At 34.8% G+C, this 20596-nt stretch overlaps 1 protein-coding gene across 1 annotated transcript in view; it reads left to right on the top strand.

Annotated features, from left to right (window-relative positions):
• Window positions 1–20047, top strand: part of LOC109080364 (protein bicaudal C homolog 1-B-like) — a 32936-nt gene extending 12889 nt beyond the window's left edge. Inside the window, 20 exon segments of the mRNA XM_042743107.1 lie at window positions 2228–2297; window positions 5444–5523; window positions 7409–7567; window positions 8549–8602; window positions 9426–9467; window positions 9470–9613; window positions 10596–10907; window positions 11968–12051; window positions 12127–12328; window positions 13669–13893; window positions 13970–14130; window positions 14328–14451; window positions 15818–15971; window positions 16123–16228; window positions 16322–16361; window positions 16486–16640; window positions 16755–16929; window positions 17026–17186; window positions 17356–17455; window positions 17849–20047. Of these exon segments, the coding sequence (XP_042599041.1) occupies window positions 2228–2297; window positions 5444–5523; window positions 7409–7567; window positions 8549–8602; window positions 9426–9467; window positions 9470–9613; window positions 10596–10907; window positions 11968–12051; window positions 12127–12328; window positions 13669–13893; window positions 13970–14130; window positions 14328–14451; window positions 15818–15971; window positions 16123–16228; window positions 16322–16361; window positions 16486–16640; window positions 16755–16929; window positions 17026–17186; window positions 17356–17455; window positions 17849–17979 (2679 nt within the window). The 3' untranslated portion in view covers window positions 17980–20047.
• The last annotated feature ends 549 nt before the right edge of the window (window positions 20048–20596 follow it).

The raw sequence follows: 20596 nt of genomic DNA, 5'->3' as shown, positions 1-20596 counted from the left end.
ACTCCAGCTTTACTCCACTCCTTGTGAAGCTCTCCCAAGTGTTTAAATCGGCTTTGCTTGACAGTATTCTCAAGATTGCAGTCATCCCTGTTGCTTGTGCACCTTTTCCTATCCAGTTTCTTCCTTCCAGTCAACTTAATATGCTTTGATACAGCACTCTGTGAACAGCCACCCCTTTTAGTAATGACCTTCTGTGGAGGGTCAATGATTGTCTTCTGGACCATTGCCAAGTCAGTAGTCTTCCCCATTATCGTGGTTTCATAGAACAAGAGATATCCGGAATTTATATTACAGGGATGGTCATTTAATGAAACTCAAATGTAAATATTCTAATATTTTGAGATACTGGATTTTTGACTTTCATGAGCTGTAAGCTCTAATAATTTTTTTTTTTTTTTTTAAATGTTTTACTTTATATGTAATGAATCTAGAATATATGAAAGTTTCACTTTTTGAAATAAGTTTAAAAAAAAAGATTCACGGTATTCTATTTTTTTGAGATGCCAAAAATATGTGTATAGTTAATGCAATTTTGCTTGTTACATGTTGTGACATTGGTGTCATTCAAATCAGCAGAATGGTACAGTATGTGCAAAAAATTAAAATACTTATGTTTTCAGTACATAAAAACACAGTTCAGTAAACATAAAATGTAGTTTTTTAATCACATATGCAGAAGGATTGAGAACAAAGCATGAATTTTGGACTCTTTTAAAAAATGTGTAATTGCTGATGTGCATTTTGGGAAAGTTGTTTTTCCTTGTTTTAAAAGTTTGTAAAGTTTTGCTTGTTATAACATGGAAGGAAACTTGATTCAGGCTCACTGTAGAAAGGGTGTGTAGATTGTTGTTTTATTGTAGCCTTGCTAAACTTTGCTGTTTCCAAGCCATAATTTCACAAATCTAAATCACAGGATGCGTCACAGCTGTGCGTATGATTTACAGACTTAAGAAGATCTGGGGAGATTAATAAACATGTTCCCTAAAGTTAAAAAAAAAAATGTTCTCATGTTTTTTGTCCTTTAGGGTGTCAAAACAATATATAAACTGAAGCCCGCTGTTGAACCACAGATCCAAGACTAATGAAACCTGGAACCGTACGGGCCGTAAAATTTAGCAGAGCATGCGGGACTGAATGTTTCCAGTTTATGAACAAGCACGTGCAGCCTGGGCTGTAAACAAGCAATAAGTGAAATACTGAAGTATTTACACTGCATGACCATAACTGTCATGATCACTCACTGCTGGCCATCTTATCCAAGCTTCTCTGTAGAGATGACGCTAAATGACTACTTGTTTTATTCAGTCAATCTGTCAGACACAGGCAGGTGCAAATCTGTGTCATGTTTAACTAAAATAAATGTAATTCTAGTTAGTATTAGCCCAGAGGATGAAATTCTTCTAAAGGTCATATGGGATTTTTTTTTTTTTTTAATTTGCTGTAGTTTCATGCTCTGATATTTTTTTTCCTGAAAGAAATTGGGTTTGTTGCCAAAACTTCTCATGAGAACTTCTGTACAGTAAAGCCTCGCTGACCATGAAAGCCGAGAGGTTTTATAGGGAAGAAGATAGAAAGTGTGCCACAAAACGGGAACAGAAATCTGTTTTCTATAGAGACAAAGGAGTGTGTTGCCAAAGTTGTGGTTTGCTCTAAAAAATGAATTTACATGAAAGACAAAACCACTAAAAATAGTGAAGAGCTCTGCCTTCTTGCAGAGGAGGATTGAGCTCCAGGCAAAATCACGGCAGAGTTTTAATATACATTGAACCTGTGTATTCATGTAGCTGCAAATTACCATAAGTTTCTCTTTTGTGTATTTTATATGCACACAAAACACATTACCATTCTTGTTTTCTCTCTCTTTTCCTTCACATATGCTACTGGTTAGCAGACTAGGCCTGTCAAAGACTCTCTGCCAACTGGCTGTTACATGTTTCACGGGTTTTTGAGCCAGCTGTGTGTATATGTGTGTGAGAATGAGAAAGTGGGGCATGTTTTAGCCAGAGAGATGATTGTAAGACTTCTATTGAAACAGCCTGAACATTTCTATCAGTGAGAATATTTTAGCATAAGTGAAATATGAGTTCTTGTGTGTTTGTGTTTTGAGAACCAAATCGACCAAACATGGATTTGCTAATATTATTGTAGCAGGCTTATGTGTCTTTGAATTCATACTTGGATTAACATGCATTTGCATCCACTTATGCCAGTGGTTTTTGTGTTTAAGGTCATGGATGAAACCAACACTCAGATCGCCTGGCCGTCCAAACTGAAGATTGGAGCAAAGTCCAAAAAAGGTATACGCAACACACAAACAAGTTATGACTAGTTATGGCAGAAGTCACTGTGGTAGTGTACTATGCAAACCTACAGTCTGCTCACAAGCGGCTGCCTCTGATGGAAAATTGAGTTGTATGCTTTCTTTCTCAGTTTGTCTTTGTCTGTCTCACAGCTTTATAAAGGTAGTTCATGTTAAAGATGAAAATTCTGTCATTTACTCACGTTCATGTTGTTCCTAAACCTGTATGACTTTCTTTTATATGTGGAATACAGATATATTGACAAATACCTTTTTTTTTTGTTCAGTGAGTACATATTGGACCGCAATAGCTTTCCTAATATGGACAAAAAACTTTTTTAAAAATTATTTTTGTTTTATGTTCCACAGAAGAAAGAATTTCATACATACATTGATAATAAAATTGGTACCGTCAAACGATTAATCACATCCAAAATAAATGTTTTTGTTTACATAATATATGTGTGTGTACTGTATATAGTTATTATGTATGTATATATGTATGTATGTATATATGTATATGTATATATATGTATATATATATATATATATATATATATATATATATATATATATATATATATATATATATATATATATTATATATATATATAAATTGACAAATGAATAATAAATTGACAATATGCACACATAATGTAAACAAAAACTTATTTTGGATGTGATTAATCATGATTAATCATTTTGATAGCACTAATAAGAAATGTTTCTTGAATATCAAATCAGCATATTAGTTTGATTTCTGAAGGATCATGTGACACTGAAAACCAGTAATGACTGCTGAAAATTCAGCTTTGACATCAAAATATATTAAAATAGAAAACATATTTCAGTTTGTAATAATATTTCTTATAATCACAGTTCTACTATATTTTTGATCAAATAAATGCAGGCTTGGTGGGCCTAAGAGACTTCTTTCAGCAACATAAAAAAAATTCAGAGCCAAATGTTTAAATGGTGGTGTATATAAAACGGAAATGTTAATTAGCATCTGATTTTGTAGAGGAGATTAGGTGGAGCAAGTTTCTGTGGCAATAGTTCATACCAAAATGTTGGCTTTCAAAAGCCATAGAACATAATCAGGCCCTTAAGGCTTTTTCCTAAATGATTAATGTGAGAGGATCTGGCAACACTAAACACAACTGAATCTAGTGTGGGTGAAGAGTGACATGAAACTGGATGGATTAGTAGTCTTAAAAGAATTTAGTGTTTTTTGCTACCTTTAATGTTCCTTATGAGTTTAAAAGACAGAGGCCAGATTGCTGTAAATCTCATAAGTCTCTTTCAAAAGATGACAGGCTCTTAATTTGTGCTTTTCCATGTAACTGATGATGAATGTACATATGAATGTTCTTTTGAGGCTAATATTTCATGAATCTGTTTTTGTGCTTATCTATTTGACTGTAGATGTTTGCACATATTTTTGTGTATATGGCTCATTGCCCCGTGACTGAAAGACTCAAAGAGTGTGTTTTATGAGGTTCGGATCTCCTTACACTCAGTCATTTTTCTATTTAAAACCCCTAAAGAAATTAATCATAATAATAATCCTGCTTAAAATCACGTAACCCTCATAAGATGAAGACAGTCCTATCAGTAGGCTCATGCTGATTAAGTTCACAGGGTGCGGGTCACCCAGCCAAATCACTCATCTAAATTGATCATGGCTGACTTGTTTTCAACATTTCTAAAATGATATTGGTAACTGCAATTTTTCATTTTTGTCTGATGCAATATTCATGCCGGTAAGTCCAGCTGCCATATTGTCTAGTGCAACAAACAAACAAAAATACTGAGTGCATGCCTTGCACCTGCTAAAATCAGTTAATACAGATCTTTTTTTGGTAACTCGTTGTAAATTCAAAAAATTTAAATGTACATATCATTCTGTTTTTTTTTTTTTGTTTCTGACCTTAAAATACCATGTTGCTCAACAGTCATTTAGCACAGTTTATTCAGAATCAGTCAATCTTTTCCCTCTCATATGTTCTTCTTGATGGTGAGCCTAAGATCTCTCTTTTCTTTGTTTTTGTTTTTTTCATGCTTTCTGTATCTTCTTTAAAGTCCCCTCTTCATCTTGTTGTAAATAATGGTCAGTGTTTGTGACTCACATTCTAAACTATATTTTACTCTGCCTGGTCTCAAACGGTTTTCTCATTTTCTCTCTATTTGTTCCTTCTTTCGTTTTTCAGCCTCTGTAACAGATGTTATCAATCCGAGAGATTTCTGTTCCACTCTGTCCTGTGTGAGTCAGTAAAGCACTTTTAAATTAGGCTGTCTGTCGGACAAAAAAAATCACTCTCAACTGGTGTGCAGAAAGGCCAGACAGTTTGGTTGAGAACAGAAATAAATGACTTGATTGAAGCCGTGTACAAGATACTAACATTCATGATGCTTCATCAGCAAAAAACAAAAAAAATCCCTCTATGTGTGTGTATTTTATATGCATATACCAGCTCAGTCTCATCTATATGTTGGGCACTTCAAATGAAAGACAGACATTGGCCTTGATATCTTAACCTCATATATGCACGCATGAACTATTACATTCCTCAAAGACATGCATAGACGTTCTCCATTCATAAACATGCTGGCCACACATGCAACCCCACACACACACACGTGCTGGAGTTGATGACTACCACATGGCAGGAAGAGGATAGTGTTGTGGGCTGGACAAGGAGACCCCTACTGGTGTTACTCTAATACCTCCCCCGATAAAAATGTACTTTGTGTGTGTGTGTGTGTGTGTGACTAAGACAGTGATCCTTCCTGTTTGATTTCCCCTCTGCTCCTCTAGGCCCAATCCTGAAGTTCGTGGGAGTGTTTTAGGGAGAGTGAGACAGTCAGAGAATATGTGTAGAGAAAAACAGAATTCCAAGAAGCTACATTACACAAGCTATTTTTAGAGAGTAGCAGTAAAACAACTTTCTTTCTCATGATGTATGTAAGGGGGTTGTCTATGTGGTGAACTGACAGACAAAAGTGTTTGAAACTCTTGAAACCACTGGTGTTGAGACCGCAGTTGTAGTTGATTTCATCAAACTGAATGTAAGCATCTTTATTAATGTATGACTTTGTTCTCTTGTCCTGTACTCATCTGCTTTCTTCCTCTCCTTCTCACAGATCCACATATTAAGGTCAGCGGAAAAAGGGAAGATGTGCGAGAGGCAAAAGAGAAAATAATGTCTGTTCTTGACACAAAGGTAACTGTTAAGCTTATGAATGTCATGGAAAAGTCTGGTCTGTATGGGTTTGCTACAAAAACCTGCTCATCTAAACCAGTATATTTTATTTTTCAGAATAAAATCTAAACATCTTTAAAAGTTGAATTGTATAAGAATTTGTGAGAGAATGCTTATTTTTCTTACTCCACCGAGAAATATTCTTTTTCCTGTTTTAAGCATAAATATTTCTTGTTTTAAGAATAAATCTGGAAAAATGTCTAGAAAATATGCTATGAAATATGACACAGCCAATCAGTACATTATATGAAGAGTTTGGTTCCAAAACGTGATAAATGCCTTTTTTTTTTAAATTGAGTTTCCACCAAAATCAGTATTGTTTCTGGTGGTTATTGAAAAGTAAATTTTTAATTTTACGCAAAATGCGTTATTCGCATTTTATTATTAGGTCATGTTTCCTCCCTTTTTTTCCAAACTGCGACAAGCGCCAGTCTCCCTTTTTTGCAGAATGCGATACATCCGCTCAACCAATCAGAGCGCACCATTCCACGAACTGTAAACAGTATCAACCAATCACAGTGCACCATTCCATGCACTCTGGACAGTAATGGCGGCACTTTGAATACACTCCGTTTAGTTTTACTTCTCTACTTTGTACTTTGTTCTGTGATTAATAGTACCGGTAAATCTCCATCACGTGTTTTTAGATGGATCGACATTTATTACACAGAGCCATAGATCATCTATTATTGTTGTAATTAATTTATAGAAAACAAGATGACCCGTTGAATTCATTTTGGAAGCGATGACTGATGGATGTATATTTATTCCAGTGCCTGTGTATAAGTATTGATTATGATATAATATAATTAGTATTGACCAAGTTCAGAGGCTGTCATATGTGGATCAACTTACTATGTTGTGTATTTTCATCAGTTTCAATATGAAAAATAACTTTCATATTGATTCGGTGGATTTATTGCATTTTTGGACAAAAATAGTATAAAATTTTATAATAAATCTTTGAAAATAAAATCATGGATTTTATTTTTTTTTTTTATTTTATTATAAAGTTGAGATGCTATGTGAAAGTTTGAAACAGAAAATAGTTTTTTTCTTCTTGCTACTTTCTTGGTAAAGAAAACACATTTTACAAATTAATCAAAATGGATTAATTGCATTTTGGAACCAAACTCTTCATATGTAATGTTATAGTTACGTGGAGAGAAATGTTTGGCAAGTAAGATTTAAGGCAGAACTAACCAGGCTGTAGAAATTGAAAATACACATTTACATGGAAGATCTTAAGTCTTTGAAAAACCAGCCAAAGGTTTTTGAAGAAGTCTCTTCTGCTCACCAAGCCTGCATTTATTTGATTCAAAGTACTGCAAAAACAGTAACACTGTAAAATATTTTTACTATTTAAAATAACTGTTTTCTATTTGAAAATATTTAAAAATGTAATTTATTCCTGTGACTTCAAAGTTGTAATTTTAGCATCATTACTCCAGTCACATGATCCTTCAGAAATCATTCTAATATCCTGATTTGCTGCTCAAAAAACATTTATTAAAAACTTATGAATAGAAAATTCAGAAGAATGTCATTTATCTGAAATATAAATCTTTTGTAACATTATAAATCTCTTTATCATATTTTTTGATCAATGTAAAGCATCCTTGCTAAATAAAAGTATTAATTTCTATAACCCCCCCCCCACTCTTGATGAATTGAAGTAGTCATTTCTTTTATAAAAATCTTTCTGACCCCAAACTTTTAAGTGGTAGTGTATCTGAATGCAATCTTCTTAGAGTTTGTAGCAGGATTAAAGGATTTGAATTCAGCTGTAATAGATTTCCATGAATGCTCTGTTGTTTTTCTAAATTATGACCTTTGGCACCTATAGAGTAATCGTGTGACCCTGAAGATGGACGTATCACACACAGAGCACTCGCATGTTATTGGGAAAGGAGGGAATAACATCAAACGAGTGATGGAAGAGACGGGCTGTCACATACACTTTCCTGACTCCAATAGGCACAGCCTGGGGGAGAAGAGCAACCAGGTACAGACACATACACTTTACATCATATCTATTTTCTAGATGTTTGTTTTTATTTTAGCAAAAGTTCACCCTAAAATGAAAAATCTTTCTGTTGCTTTTGTTTTTCAAACTGGTTCTTGCATGTATTGAGACCAATCGTGATGCAGTTCCGGCAAATAATTACTTACATTTCCTCACAAAAAAGTAAAAGAAACATAGTGCACAAGTCATAACAATTTATAGCACTTTTTGGTGTTTTAATGTGCAAAAGTAATGGCTTTTATGTTCTATGGATGAAAGAAATTTAGGTTTTAAAAGACATGAGAGTGAATACATGACAGAATTTGTAATTTTGTGTGAATTATCCTTGCTATGGGAATATGTTTATTTTTTTTTGTGGAAATTTAGCGAAAAGCACAGCAAATCTCTTCCATTTACTATCCAGCAGTGGCTGAACTCTAGCTGAATCATTTTATTGGCTGAGGGACATGAAGCAGTTTGTATTGGCTGGAGGATGAGAACGGTTTGGAGTATGATGGATCTGATTGGCTGTTGGACGGCTCTCAGGTTTAAATAGACTGCTGAGTGGTCTGACGAGGCGTGCAGACAGTTTGGATTGTTAGTAACGTATACAAGCGCACGCATGGACAAACACGACTTCAGAGCCAAACCAGATGGACTCTCTGAACTGGGCCGAATCACCTGGTTCCAAACCAGGATTAATTCTCGCAGGGCGTGATTAAACGTGTGTGTGTCGGGATGAAATGATGGGAACAAAAAAAGAAAACTAGCTGGACTTTAATTAAGGTTTTTTGACTGGCACACTGCCACACACATACTACAATTTAACGTAATAAATCAGGTTTCTGGACCTGGCACTGTGTCTTATTTAAGCTTAACAAAAATTCTTACAGGATGAGAGAAAGGAATAAACATCTGCACATGTTATGAAGAAAGATCATGAAGTACAATCATTTCTTTGTTTCTGTATTTTTCTCTCAGGTGTCAATAGCAGGGCAGCCGACTGGCGTAGAAGCAGCGAGAGTTAAAATACGGGTGAGAATATGTTTACCTGTGCTTTACATGCTCTTTCTTCTTTTTCTGAGTGTATATTAGCGGTAGGCTATTTTAGTAAGGAGCATTATGGAAAAGAGGAATTAGGAAGAATCAATAAATGATGAATGATTCATTACTATTGTGTGAATAATATGAAATCATGTAATCAGTATAAAAGTAACTGTAGTCTGATTACGAGTATTTTAAAATGTAATTTAATCAAATTATCAGTACTTAATTTTTGGAATCTAATTACATAATCCAGATTACATGTATACAGTTGCTACCCAGCTCTGGCTACACTGTATATTTTCAGGTATAAATGACCATTGTTGCAGGGATTATATTATAAAAACAGTGTCTCCAATATTAAATAATTGTCTTTTATTTGTGCTTGTACTACATCCCACACAATTTAAAATATTATCTGTCAAATATTTACTTGTAAATATGCATTTCTTTTTCTAGATGTAAAACCTGAAGAGAAACTCTTTGTTAAATTTGAATTAAATTTTACTGAGAATTTTGCCTTAAACCTTCTTTTGAACAATATAAAGGCAAAAGATACACTTATAAAATACTTGAATATTTTCACAAACCTACAGTTTATAAATATATTAGGCTATTTAATTAAAAACCTTAACCCAGAATGCTTAAAATGCACTGTTTTTCCGCTAGCGCCCCTTTGTGGTCCAGTTTTAAGGAGCCAACCATAGATTAGGAGCTTTATGTGCTGCACCCTAGTGGTTGAAATGTCACCATCATTTGTTCTATGTGTTGTTTTTCCTCAAAAGCATCATTCTTCTTCCCATCCTCTCTGTAGGAGCTGTTTGTTTTGATTGTTGTTTTTGTTTGAATTGGTTTGTTTTGTGGAGTGTGTGGTGTGTATCTGGTGTAGTTCAGCATATCTCCCACACTTACAACGTCTCAATCTCCTTCAAACCTCCCTCCCGTCTCTATGGCAACACTGCCATCGTCCGTGGCAACCAGAACAATGCCAGTGGCATTAAGGTGAGGCATGAAGTGATAGACTTATAAATGAATACTGCTATTGAAAGAGCTGGATTGTTGTTTTTATTAGCATAATTTAAGCATTTTGTTTAATCTGTTTTATTAACATTTGTATTAATGTAACATTATACATGATTATGCTTGCATTATTTAAGCAGTGAACTATATATTATTACATATTAAAAACTTATTTAATTTTACAATTAAGTTAAAATTATTTAAATTTACAATTTTAAATAACTGTCTTCTATTTTGATATATTTTATCATTTATTTTATATCTGAATTTTAAGCAGCCATTACTCCAGTTTTCAGTGTCACATGATCCTTCAGAAATCATTCTTATATGATGATTTGCTGCTCAAGCAACATTATTATTATTATTATCAGTGTTGAAAACAGTTTTTGTGGATGCATATTTTTAAAGAATTCTTAGATGAATAAAAAGTTCAAAAGAACAACATAATATATAATTCAGAATTTACAATACTGTATATAATTTGATGACAATTTTAAGTCTTTGCTTTCACTTTTAGATCTTACTGAAACCAAACTTTGCAAACGATAGTGTGAAAACCATTTCAAGTGAAAAAATTACTTATAAATGCTTGGTAAAAAGTTAATATGATGATCTTCAAAATAAAATGGTAATTAAAAGTAATCTCCAAAGTGCATGTATTTGACCCAAAAACAATCAGAACCTCCTACTGAAGTTGCATTCATTAGCAGATATGAAATGAGTAGCAGAAGTACTGAAACTAGGTCATTTCATGAAATGGAGAGATTGAGTTTTCGTATGGAGCTGCCAGAAATTAAACCAAAAACAGCAGCCTCCACCACATAATGTAAGACGTTACAGGAGATGGGTGATGGTTTTATTAGTGTGTGTATGTGTAAGCTCACATGCTGGGATCCCTGTGTGTGTGTTTGTGCAACTGCAGATCTATATCAAGTGTGTGCTAACATATTTGTGTGTGTTTCAGCGTGGTACGGCTTTGTTATTGGAGCACCTCGCTGGGTCTTTGGCCAGCTCAGTGCTGGTCAGCACACAACTGGACATCGCACCCCAGCACCACAACTTCCTTCTGGGCCGCAACGGAGCCAATGTCAAGAACATCTCCCAGCGCACTGGAGCCCACATACACTTCCCCGAGCTCAACACTCACAACACACACACTAGCCGCTCAGCCGTCTACATACAGGGCAGCATTGATGCTGTATGTGCGGCTAGACAGCAGCTAATGGTATGTATGGCAACAGTTTGTCTGTATTTTCTCATTCAGGATTATGCTCTTTAATTTACTATCTCTCTCCATGTTTGTGGCCAATCTGTGAAACAGAACACGTTATGTTGAAAGAGATGAAACTGAGAGAGATGTTTGGATGAGAGTCTCTGTAAGTACTGACAGATGATGAGACTCATGCTGGGCTGTCTGAAGACATTGAGGCTTTAGCAACTTGCCCGACCAGAGGGATTTCTAGACACATGCCAAATTTATTTTTCTCCTCTGCTATTATTTTTTTCAAAACAGGAAATGTAGATTTAGCCACGCTGCCACTGCAGACTATAATCTAACCTTAGATAATAGACGTGCAAAATTACATATTTTTAAAATCAATTAGTCGGTGAATTGCTTCTAGCACTAGCAGACTAATCAGCATTTTATTTTAGTCTTATTTATATACTATTGTATAAAATTATATTCAGTTTTCATTTTAGTTTAAGTTTTAATTTTATTTTTTAAAGATTTTGATTTAATTTCTTTTTCTGTTTTAGTAATTTTAGTATTTGAGCTTAATGTTATTTCATTTAGTTGCCAGGTCAAATTTATAATTTCCATTTAAGCTTTTTTTTTTTAAATGTAATATTTATTTTTTATTTTACTGCAGCTTTATTTCAATTTATTAAAATGATTTAAAAGAATACTCTGATTTCAAAAGTTATGCTCAGTCAACAGTAATTGAAGACAAAATAATTCCCTCGTTCCCTTTATTGGAAAAGCAAAATAAATAAATTAATTAATTAATTAAATATAAAATTATATGTGTGTGTGTATGTCATTTAATATTATAAGTAATATTAATTTAAATAAAAATGTTATACATAATAATTATAATAGTCATAAATAATTATAGTGTATTAAATTATAACAATTATAAATAATATTACATTTAAAAAAAAAAAAAGCTACTGAATCTGGAACATACCTTTAAAGAAATTTGGTGTAATTAGGCTAGTTTTAGGTTTATAACATACAAAGATGTGTTTTGTGTGTTTGCTGTGTTTTTGTGTATGTATGTTTTTGTGTTTTTTTATATTTTATGTTTGTGTTTGATTTTTGTTGGTGTATGGAGGTGGCATCTCAGGTCGTCACTACACTTATGGAGCAGCTGGATGTCTTCATCAGTATTAAACCCAAACCAAAACAGCCCAGCAAGGTAATAAATACCCAGCTCTTTTGTGGATATGTGGTACATTTAGTCTCGGTCACTGACAGTATGTCTTTTTCTCAGTCTGTGATAGTTAAGAGTGTTGAAAGGAATGCTGGGAGTATGTATGAGGTACGCCGGATCCTGCTGGGACTGGAGTCCAGCTGTGTGCCTCCTCCCATCAACCATGTGGCTGTTAACGGACATGCTCCTGCCTCCCCTCCCCTGATTGGCTCCATTGGACTGGACACCCTAGCTTCAGCTGGACTGAGGCTAAGCACTCTGGGTAATGTAGTTGTATATTTAGATATTTTTTAGATATATTTTATGGCTTGTGTAAGGTACATTTATGATCTAAAAGTAATTCCTTGAATGTATATTCTAAGCAAGGCCCGTTTATATCAATACAACATACACAGTCCTGCTTTAGCTCTGCAGTCACTATAATTACTACTGTCTGTGTTGGTAGATTACAACTCACGCTGCCAAGCAGATCCATAATTAACTACAGCTGTGTGTGTGAGTGTGTGTGTATTCGTGTTTGCCTGTGTTCCACATTCACTCACACAGTATTAGTGTGACTTAAAACAGTCCCCTCTTTTGTTTTCAAGACTCAAGCCTTGTTGTTCTCATGCACAAATTGTGCATATTTGCAGTACTGTTATATTAAGGATTCATGCCATAATAGTGATTAAAAGCTAACAGTCTTGCTGGTAACAATAGCTTTGTTTCAAAACCTAGCAAGCTTTTTATCTAGGTAAATTTTAGGTATTGAAGGTTAAATTATGTTTCCTTGTAATAAATCTATTTTTAGCCTAATCAAGCTTGCATCACTATAAGATAAAACTTTTTTACAAAAAAAAGTTAAAATTAAAAATATAAAAAATAAATTGCATAATTGTTATTCTTTTAAATCAACCTGTGTGTATGTGTATGTGTATGTGTAAATGTGTGTATATGTGTGTGTTTTTGTGTTTAGAGCAAACTAGTCGTATCATATATATATATATATATATATATATATACTGTATATATATAATTTGTTTCATCCAACATTTGTGTTATACACTATTAAGAGTATCAAATTATTAACTTTTCAAAGCAATAATAAAGTCAGAAAACAATGGTATTTAGCTAAGTCATGTAACAATTTTTTTTTCAATCAGGTCCAATGAGACTTATCATTAAATAAAACCTAAAGAGCATTTTTTTGTTACTGGACATAAACATTAACTGAAATAAAATAAAATACCTTTCTGAAAAATGTAAAATTTCTCATTTTAGTTTAGTTTAGGGTTAGGCTTAAAATAAAAGTAAATAAACTAAAACAAATAAATAAAAATTAATATAGGCATATAAAAATGATTAAAAACACAACAAAATTACTAAACCATTACTTACTAAAAAAATTGAAATATTAGCAAAAAGTAAATCAATGATACTAAAATAACACTGGGTCTAACTGGTATGCTAATTGTTGGCTCTCGACATTTCTGGTGCTGTTTCATTTTTTGAAAGTTACATCGGAGCAAAACAATTGAATAATAACTGAATTGTAAACACATTATGGACAAAAATGTTTTTGGTATTTACGTTGCACTCTTTCTTTTCTCTCTCTTTCATCAGCTGGTCTTCTAAGGTCGTCTGTCAGCCCCATTCCTAATGGTTCCCCAAACCCAAACTGTGTTCATAATGGGCACGGCTCTGTGTTAAACATTCAGAACGGAGCAGGGAACAGCTCACAGCACATTTATACACCCTCACATACACCTGCTCACACACATTCACATGCTACTGGTCACACAGCTTCACTTTGGGCCAGTGCGCTCAGTTCAACAGCTAACACAGGAGGTGAGTGTGTGCTCTTTTCAACCACATATTTTATATATGTGTGTTACATAATCCTCTCTCTCTGTCCCTGGCTCAGGGTTTTCCACAGACTTGATGCTGCAGTCAGTGTCACAGTCGACTCTCAGTGGTCTTCTGCTCTCTGGGGTCCAGAGTCAAGCACACGTTCACACGCCATCCCCTCCACCTGGACTCGCACCAATACACAAACCAGCCAGTGCAGAACATCTCAACGGACATGTGAGAAACTTCATCAAAGTTACTAAACTGTATACGTAGGCAACATTTTTAGGCATTATAGATTGAAATATGCTGGCTTTTAAGATAAGTCTTTTTGGCCAAAATCAAGGCAGTATCATATGTGTCCCAAAATGAGTGCATCTGTTTTATTTTAAACTAATTATTCTTCCCTCGTGTGTTTCTGCTGGATGTTGCAGCTTGCCAGTTCTATGTACAGTCGAATCTCCTCTGTATCGCTGAACTCCGCCCACTGTGACACATCCCAGGAAGTCATTGGACACTCCCAATCAGAATCCATTTCCAATAAATCTGCAGATGAAGGTATAAAACAAACTTTGTATACATGATGTGGACAAAAGTATTGGCACACCTGACATTGCACCAACTTTAATGACATCACATTCTAAATACATAGATATTAATAATGTAGCGGCCATAATAAGGCCCTATGAAAACAGTTTTATTTTTTCCAAATTCTGCTTTTTCAGTTTTAATTTTTCTTTTATTCTGTGTTTTCGATTAATTTTCTGGATTCCATTTTAATGATTATATACATTTTTTTTTTCATAATCAAAAGCATATCTAAATAATTGATTTTATATTTCAATTTAAAATATATTTTTTTCTTTGTTTTCAGAAATATTATGTTGTGCATTTACATTTTGTGGTAAATATTTTTTCTGGTAAATATTCCTTTAAAATAATGTTTTAATAATATATTTTTTAGTAGTAGTAGTAGTAGTACTGTCATTACTTTAAATAATATATTTATGTCAGTTTCTTCAAGTTAAACCAAGCTTTTATTTTGACTGGTTGTTATGAAGACCTTCAAGTTTCTCAGTTTATATGATATGATGATAGTTTTTCTCGAAAGAAATGGTAAAATGCTCATGAAGTGACTCTCAGAGCAGTTCTAGAGATTATGTTTATGTGTTCATGAACTCATATACTGAGGCAGCAGAGGCTGAAAACACTGCAAGCGTCATGCACGCTTCAGTATGTGTGTAGTAAACAAAACCGCACATCTGCGCCATTCATTTACACAGAGACACGCAGAACATGCAGGATTCATATTTAAATAGTACTCTATGGCTTAATATTCACTAACACTAGTTCAGATCGCATTTTGATTTAAGTGTACTGACCTACTTTTGATTTATTTATCTTATATTTAGCAAAAACCCATGACATTCCCCATTATACAGTAAAATTCTGATTCTATAACTGGATTCTGTGATTTTTCCCCATCGCAGAAATCATAGGGCCTTAATATAACAGCTTCCACTTTTCCACTTAGAGTGTTTCTGTGGAAATTTTTGCCTATTCATCCAGCAGAGCTTTTGTGAGGTCAGACACAAGATGTCCTGGCTCACAGTGTTTAAAGGGGTTGAGGTCAGGGCTCTGTGTGGCCCAGTCAAGTTATTCCACATAAGACTCATCCAATAGTTTACGGCACAGTTCCCACAAAGTTGGAAGCATAGCATTGTCCAAAATGTTTTTTGAAATGTTCTGAAGCATTAACATTTCCTAGCACAACCCCTGAGAAACAGCCCCATACCATTATCCCTCCTCTATTAAACTTATAGTTGGCCCAGTACAGTATGTAATGACATTTTCTGCAACCCTAATTCTCTGTGCACAGTATTAGTGCATTATACTGTTATTCCACTATATATCTGTGTATCAGGCTCAGATACATTTGTTGAAGTGGGCATGCCCAGGAGCCCGTCTCACTCAGCCAATGGGAGTGAGCTGAAGCAGATGCTGGCCTCTTGCACCATGTCATCAGGAAAACGACAAACGGTGGAACTTCTGCAGAGAACCAAGAACTCACTTCTTCAGTATGTTTAATCATAAAATGACCTTACATCATCATGGCAATTCAGTTATGTTTTTTCATTTAAGGTTACATTGCAGCTGTAAATTGCTCCTTAAATTTCCTTTGTGTGTGTGTGTGTGTGTGTGTGTGTGTGTGTGTGTGTGTGTGTGCAGTGTTGAGTGTGTGTTGGCCGATTCTGATAGTGAGAATCCAGTGGCTGACAAAAGAGCACCAGGAAGCGAGAGAGCTGCAGAAAGACGACTTGCACCACATATGCAGGTTTATATACTCATACACACACGTTGCACTCACAGACAAGTGTACACAAACTAAAACATATTCACACCGTCATTGTTTATCAATGTTTTTCAGGCTTTTGACTATGAGAAAAAGAAGCTACTGGCCACTAAAGGTGAGCATAGACTTGATCTCTTAATTTAACATCATAATGTGAAAATAGTCATAAAATAACATCTGAATATACAGTGAGATCACTAGTTAGGTTGTGGTTAAACAGTTGTGTTGTTTTTGTATAGCCATGCTGAAGAAGCCAGTTGTGACGGAGATTCGGACCCCCACAAATACCTGGAGCGGGTTGGGTTTCTCTAAATCAATGCCAGCGGAGAGCATAAAAGAGCTGCGCAGGGCACACCATGTGCCGTATAAACCCAGCATAAGCACTACTTATGAGGTACAAACTCACCGGTGCAGTATAAATCTAGTTCAGTATATATGAAGCTGTTCTCTTCAAAAATGATTTGAAAAAGCAGGGTTTCAAAGTTGCTTTTTATGTATATGGTTTCAGAACTCTCATCTCTCTGTCTCACACTCTGGAAGTCAGGAGGGTTTGGGTAATGACACCAAATCCGGTAATTGGGGGGATTTGAATGGGAACATTAACATCAATGGAAACGGACTGCCAGGAAATTCTGAATTTTCCCCTGCTGTCAGCAGCCCAAAGAGAATCAAGAACAAATCTTGTAAGACTAAAGATTTTGCACTTCGAAACACAAAGCAATACATTTACTGCCAACTCATTAGTTGTGTCTTAAACTTTATCCGTGTGTTTGGCTCAGTAGGTGAGCAGTATCTCAGCAGCAGTAATTATATGGACAGTATCTCTATGTCTGGCAGCAATGGCTGCTCTCTCAGTTCATCTCTCAAAGGAACAGATCTCCCTGAGCTGTTCAGCAAACTCGGTCTCGGAAAATACACAGACATCTTCCAGCAGCAGGAGGTAATTCATTAATTCATTATTTGCATTGCATAAACATTTCAAATCTATAAGTAAGGAAATAAAGTAAGAGGCTTTGCTAGTTCACCTTACAAGCACTGTAATAGGAAAATTGTGGATGCTTATTGTAAATGTTGATTTATATGAGTATGTCTGTGTTATGGTTTAATAGATTGATCTGCAAACATTTGTCACACTAACGGATCCAGACCTAAAGGAACTGGGAATCACAACATTTGGTGCTCGTCGGAAAATGTTACTGGCGATCTCAGGTCAGTAAATTTTGTGTTTATATGTGAGCTACAGATCAACAGGAAAAAAGAGATAAACCAAAATAAAGGATGTGGAAAGAATAGGATGTGAAGTCACTGCTTTCTAAAGTAAGCAATTTCTTCCCCGATGACCTTTCATAGATTCAGAGTCTATATAAAATTGGAATACTAAATAGTATCTAGTGAGCAGCCTACCTAGACATCACTGTGTGTTGGTGACTGTTAAAAGAGTATCTACCTATGCAGAGTGTTTCAAATATTAACTTATATAGTTCCACTTTAGTTAGGATGCTGCATTAGAATACAGCTGCCTGTATGTAGGGAGAGAGGCAGCTCATTAGGTTTAGGAACAAAGCTCATGTGTTTACTGATGATATTTGAATGTCTCCTCAGAGCTGAATAAGAGCAGGAGGAAGCTCTTTGAAACACCCAACATTCGCTCCTCCTTCCTAGAAGGCGGGGCCAGCGGTCGTCTGTCGCGCCAGTTCCACTCGGACATGGCGAGCATCAGTGGTCGCTGGTAATGGGAATGTGGACCACAAACCACTTCATACTGGACTGGACTGATTGATACAGAAAGGCATAAAGCGATGCAGACTCTCGCATCTAAAAAAAAAATGTGGGGAGATGTTATTAAGTTTGCTTTTTATGCCTAAAATATATGGAAGGGAATTTATTCATTATTGTTAAGGCAGTAATTTTGTCTTGCATTTACCCTGGGTGAACAGGCAAAGCACAGAGTTAAAAACTAACCGTACTGTTAGCAAGAGCGCTTCAGTATTGGTGTCTTGCACTTTAATCTGTAAACTCTGCTGTTTTTGCCAGTAGGTTGTATGCAGTGTCTGTCTTTTGTAACATCGGACTGTCCAGTGTCAAAGCCAAACACATGCACTTATTTAGCAGGTATTTCCAGATCACACACAAAGGTCATCTGCTTGGTAATCACAACCAGCTGATGCTCATGTTGTTTACCAGACTGTTATATTCATCTTCAGTTTAATTACTCATTGGTCATTGTGGTATTGTCGTATTTTAAATCTATTTTATTTTATAGTGTCATTATGTTCTCATATTTTATGTTAATCTTTTAAAAGGCATTATCAGTTTACTTTTTTATTGTGTTGGTTCTTTTTTGATAACTTTTTTTTTTTTTTTTTTTTAATCTTTGGTCTGATTTGACAGAACGTGTAATAGTCATCTCAACTAGATGTCAGCCATTTTTTTGGTGTAAATGAAGTCTTTTCTGAAGGAATAGGTTTGGAAATATTATCTATAAAATTCCACTGATTTGTTTTGCAAAATCTGTTTAATCAGTATTTACATTTTATGTGTAGCACAGACATCAGATTTAAGCTGCATTAGGTACTTTTCTAGTCTAATGGGGGTGTTTGTTGAAAGTTTGATGTTTGCATGTACAGTATAATGGGATATGTTGCCTTCGTATGTGCAAATGTTATGTACCTGGCAGGTGTTTTTCAGGTTTGTGTGCATAAGTATGTATGTGTGTTTGTACTTATCCTTTACTCATAGCTCAAAGCCATAAATTAAACTCGAGGGCTACTGTTGATAAATTTCAGATTTTTCAAATACTTGTTTTTGACCAGCAATTACTTTTTTTAATCATTCTATACAGTTTTTTTTTTTGTTGTTGTTGTTCTTTTTCAACCTGACTGTGTATATCAATAGAAGCATTCACAGTAAATCAGTGTTACCTGGTCTTTCATTTGTTTACATTTATGTTAGATTTGTAGTGTATTCACGGTACAGCCATACTAAGAAGAATGTATAACGCATTGAAAGAGCTTTTTGAAACCATCTATTGGTAAATATATAAGAAACCATGCTAATCTCCTTTTTTGTTTGTTAGTTGTTTTTTTTTTTAATGGAAGGAAAATAATGACAGTTTCTGAAATATTGCACAGAATGCTGGTGGTACTCTTGTATTATTGCTCAGTGATATTATTAACTGTGTGATTGTAGGTCCGAAGTGAAAATCTCATAAGATTCATGTGCAAAATATGGACTTTTCAGAGATACATGGTACGGCGATAAAATTCCTCACCGCTGTGGAACCAGTGTATATGGTTAATGAGCTGTGTTTGTAATCAAGATTCATACTGTTTTCTTTGCATCTGTCAAATCATGTGTGTTCATTCAGTTATCGCCACACTTCACCTGAAATAACTTCACTGTTTAAAGAGTGTCATTCATTTTTTATTTTTTTTGTCTTTTCTGAGGGAACAACTGTGTTGTTCGGTCATTCTAATTGCGCTTCCTTCTGGAGTGGAGCATTATGGGAGAAATGTTTTTGTTTTGGATGTGACACTGGCATTTGTATCACATTTAAATCTTTGACAAAGGGAACAATGTTCATGTTTTTGCCTTGTAAGAATGTTCTGTAAATCCAAATCAGTGTCTCTTAAAATGGATAGAAACCATTTGCTGACTCTGATTTTGAGTGTTGCCAGAGTATTCCTCTCTGAAAGTAACAAAAAAGAAATTTAAAGTAAAAGTGAAAAAACAAAAATATTTGAAATGTTCGCCACTGATTTGTGGTTTTGTTCTAGAAAATAAAAATGTTTGCAAGCCAAATCAAATTTGTTTTATATTATGTATTATAAATCCATAGTAGTTTAACATAAGCTATAATTTCTTTAGGTACACAATCAAATCAAAGAGAGGGAGTAAATGTGTGGTTGTTGTCTGATGAATGCAGATAAAATGAGACTAACTGACTGTACGAGCACATTTAGGGTTGGTGATAATAGCAATCTACAGTTGCACTGTGAGACCGAAAATTCACTATACGTTTCACACATCTCAAAGGACACAGACAGGCACTTCTCTTTTGAAAGTAATAGCAAAGACATGGGTATTATGTGTGGTTTTATGGTGTGTTTTGCATATCAATGACCATCTGCGTCTAAATAGGGAAACCGCAGGAACTAAGTGTGTATGTGTGTGTGAGAGAGAAAGAGAGACCAGGGAGGGTGAAGCTGTCAGCATGATGAGAAAGAGTGCAATGCAAAAATAAAAGTGAGTAATTAACAAATAACAAAGCTTTGAACTGTCAAGCTGTACTATTTTTGAACTAGCTAATTTAGTGGCATGAGACATAAACGACCCTGACCTATTGAAACT

Source organism: Cyprinus carpio, chromosome B17 (assembly GCF_018340385.1).
Source record: "Cyprinus carpio isolate SPL01 chromosome B17, ASM1834038v1, whole genome shotgun sequence".
Taxonomy (NCBI): Eukaryota; Metazoa; Chordata; class Actinopteri; order Cypriniformes; family Cyprinidae; genus Cyprinus; species Cyprinus carpio.
Note: the sequence above shows the minus strand (reverse complement) of the source record. Positions and strands in the feature narration are given on the sequence as shown.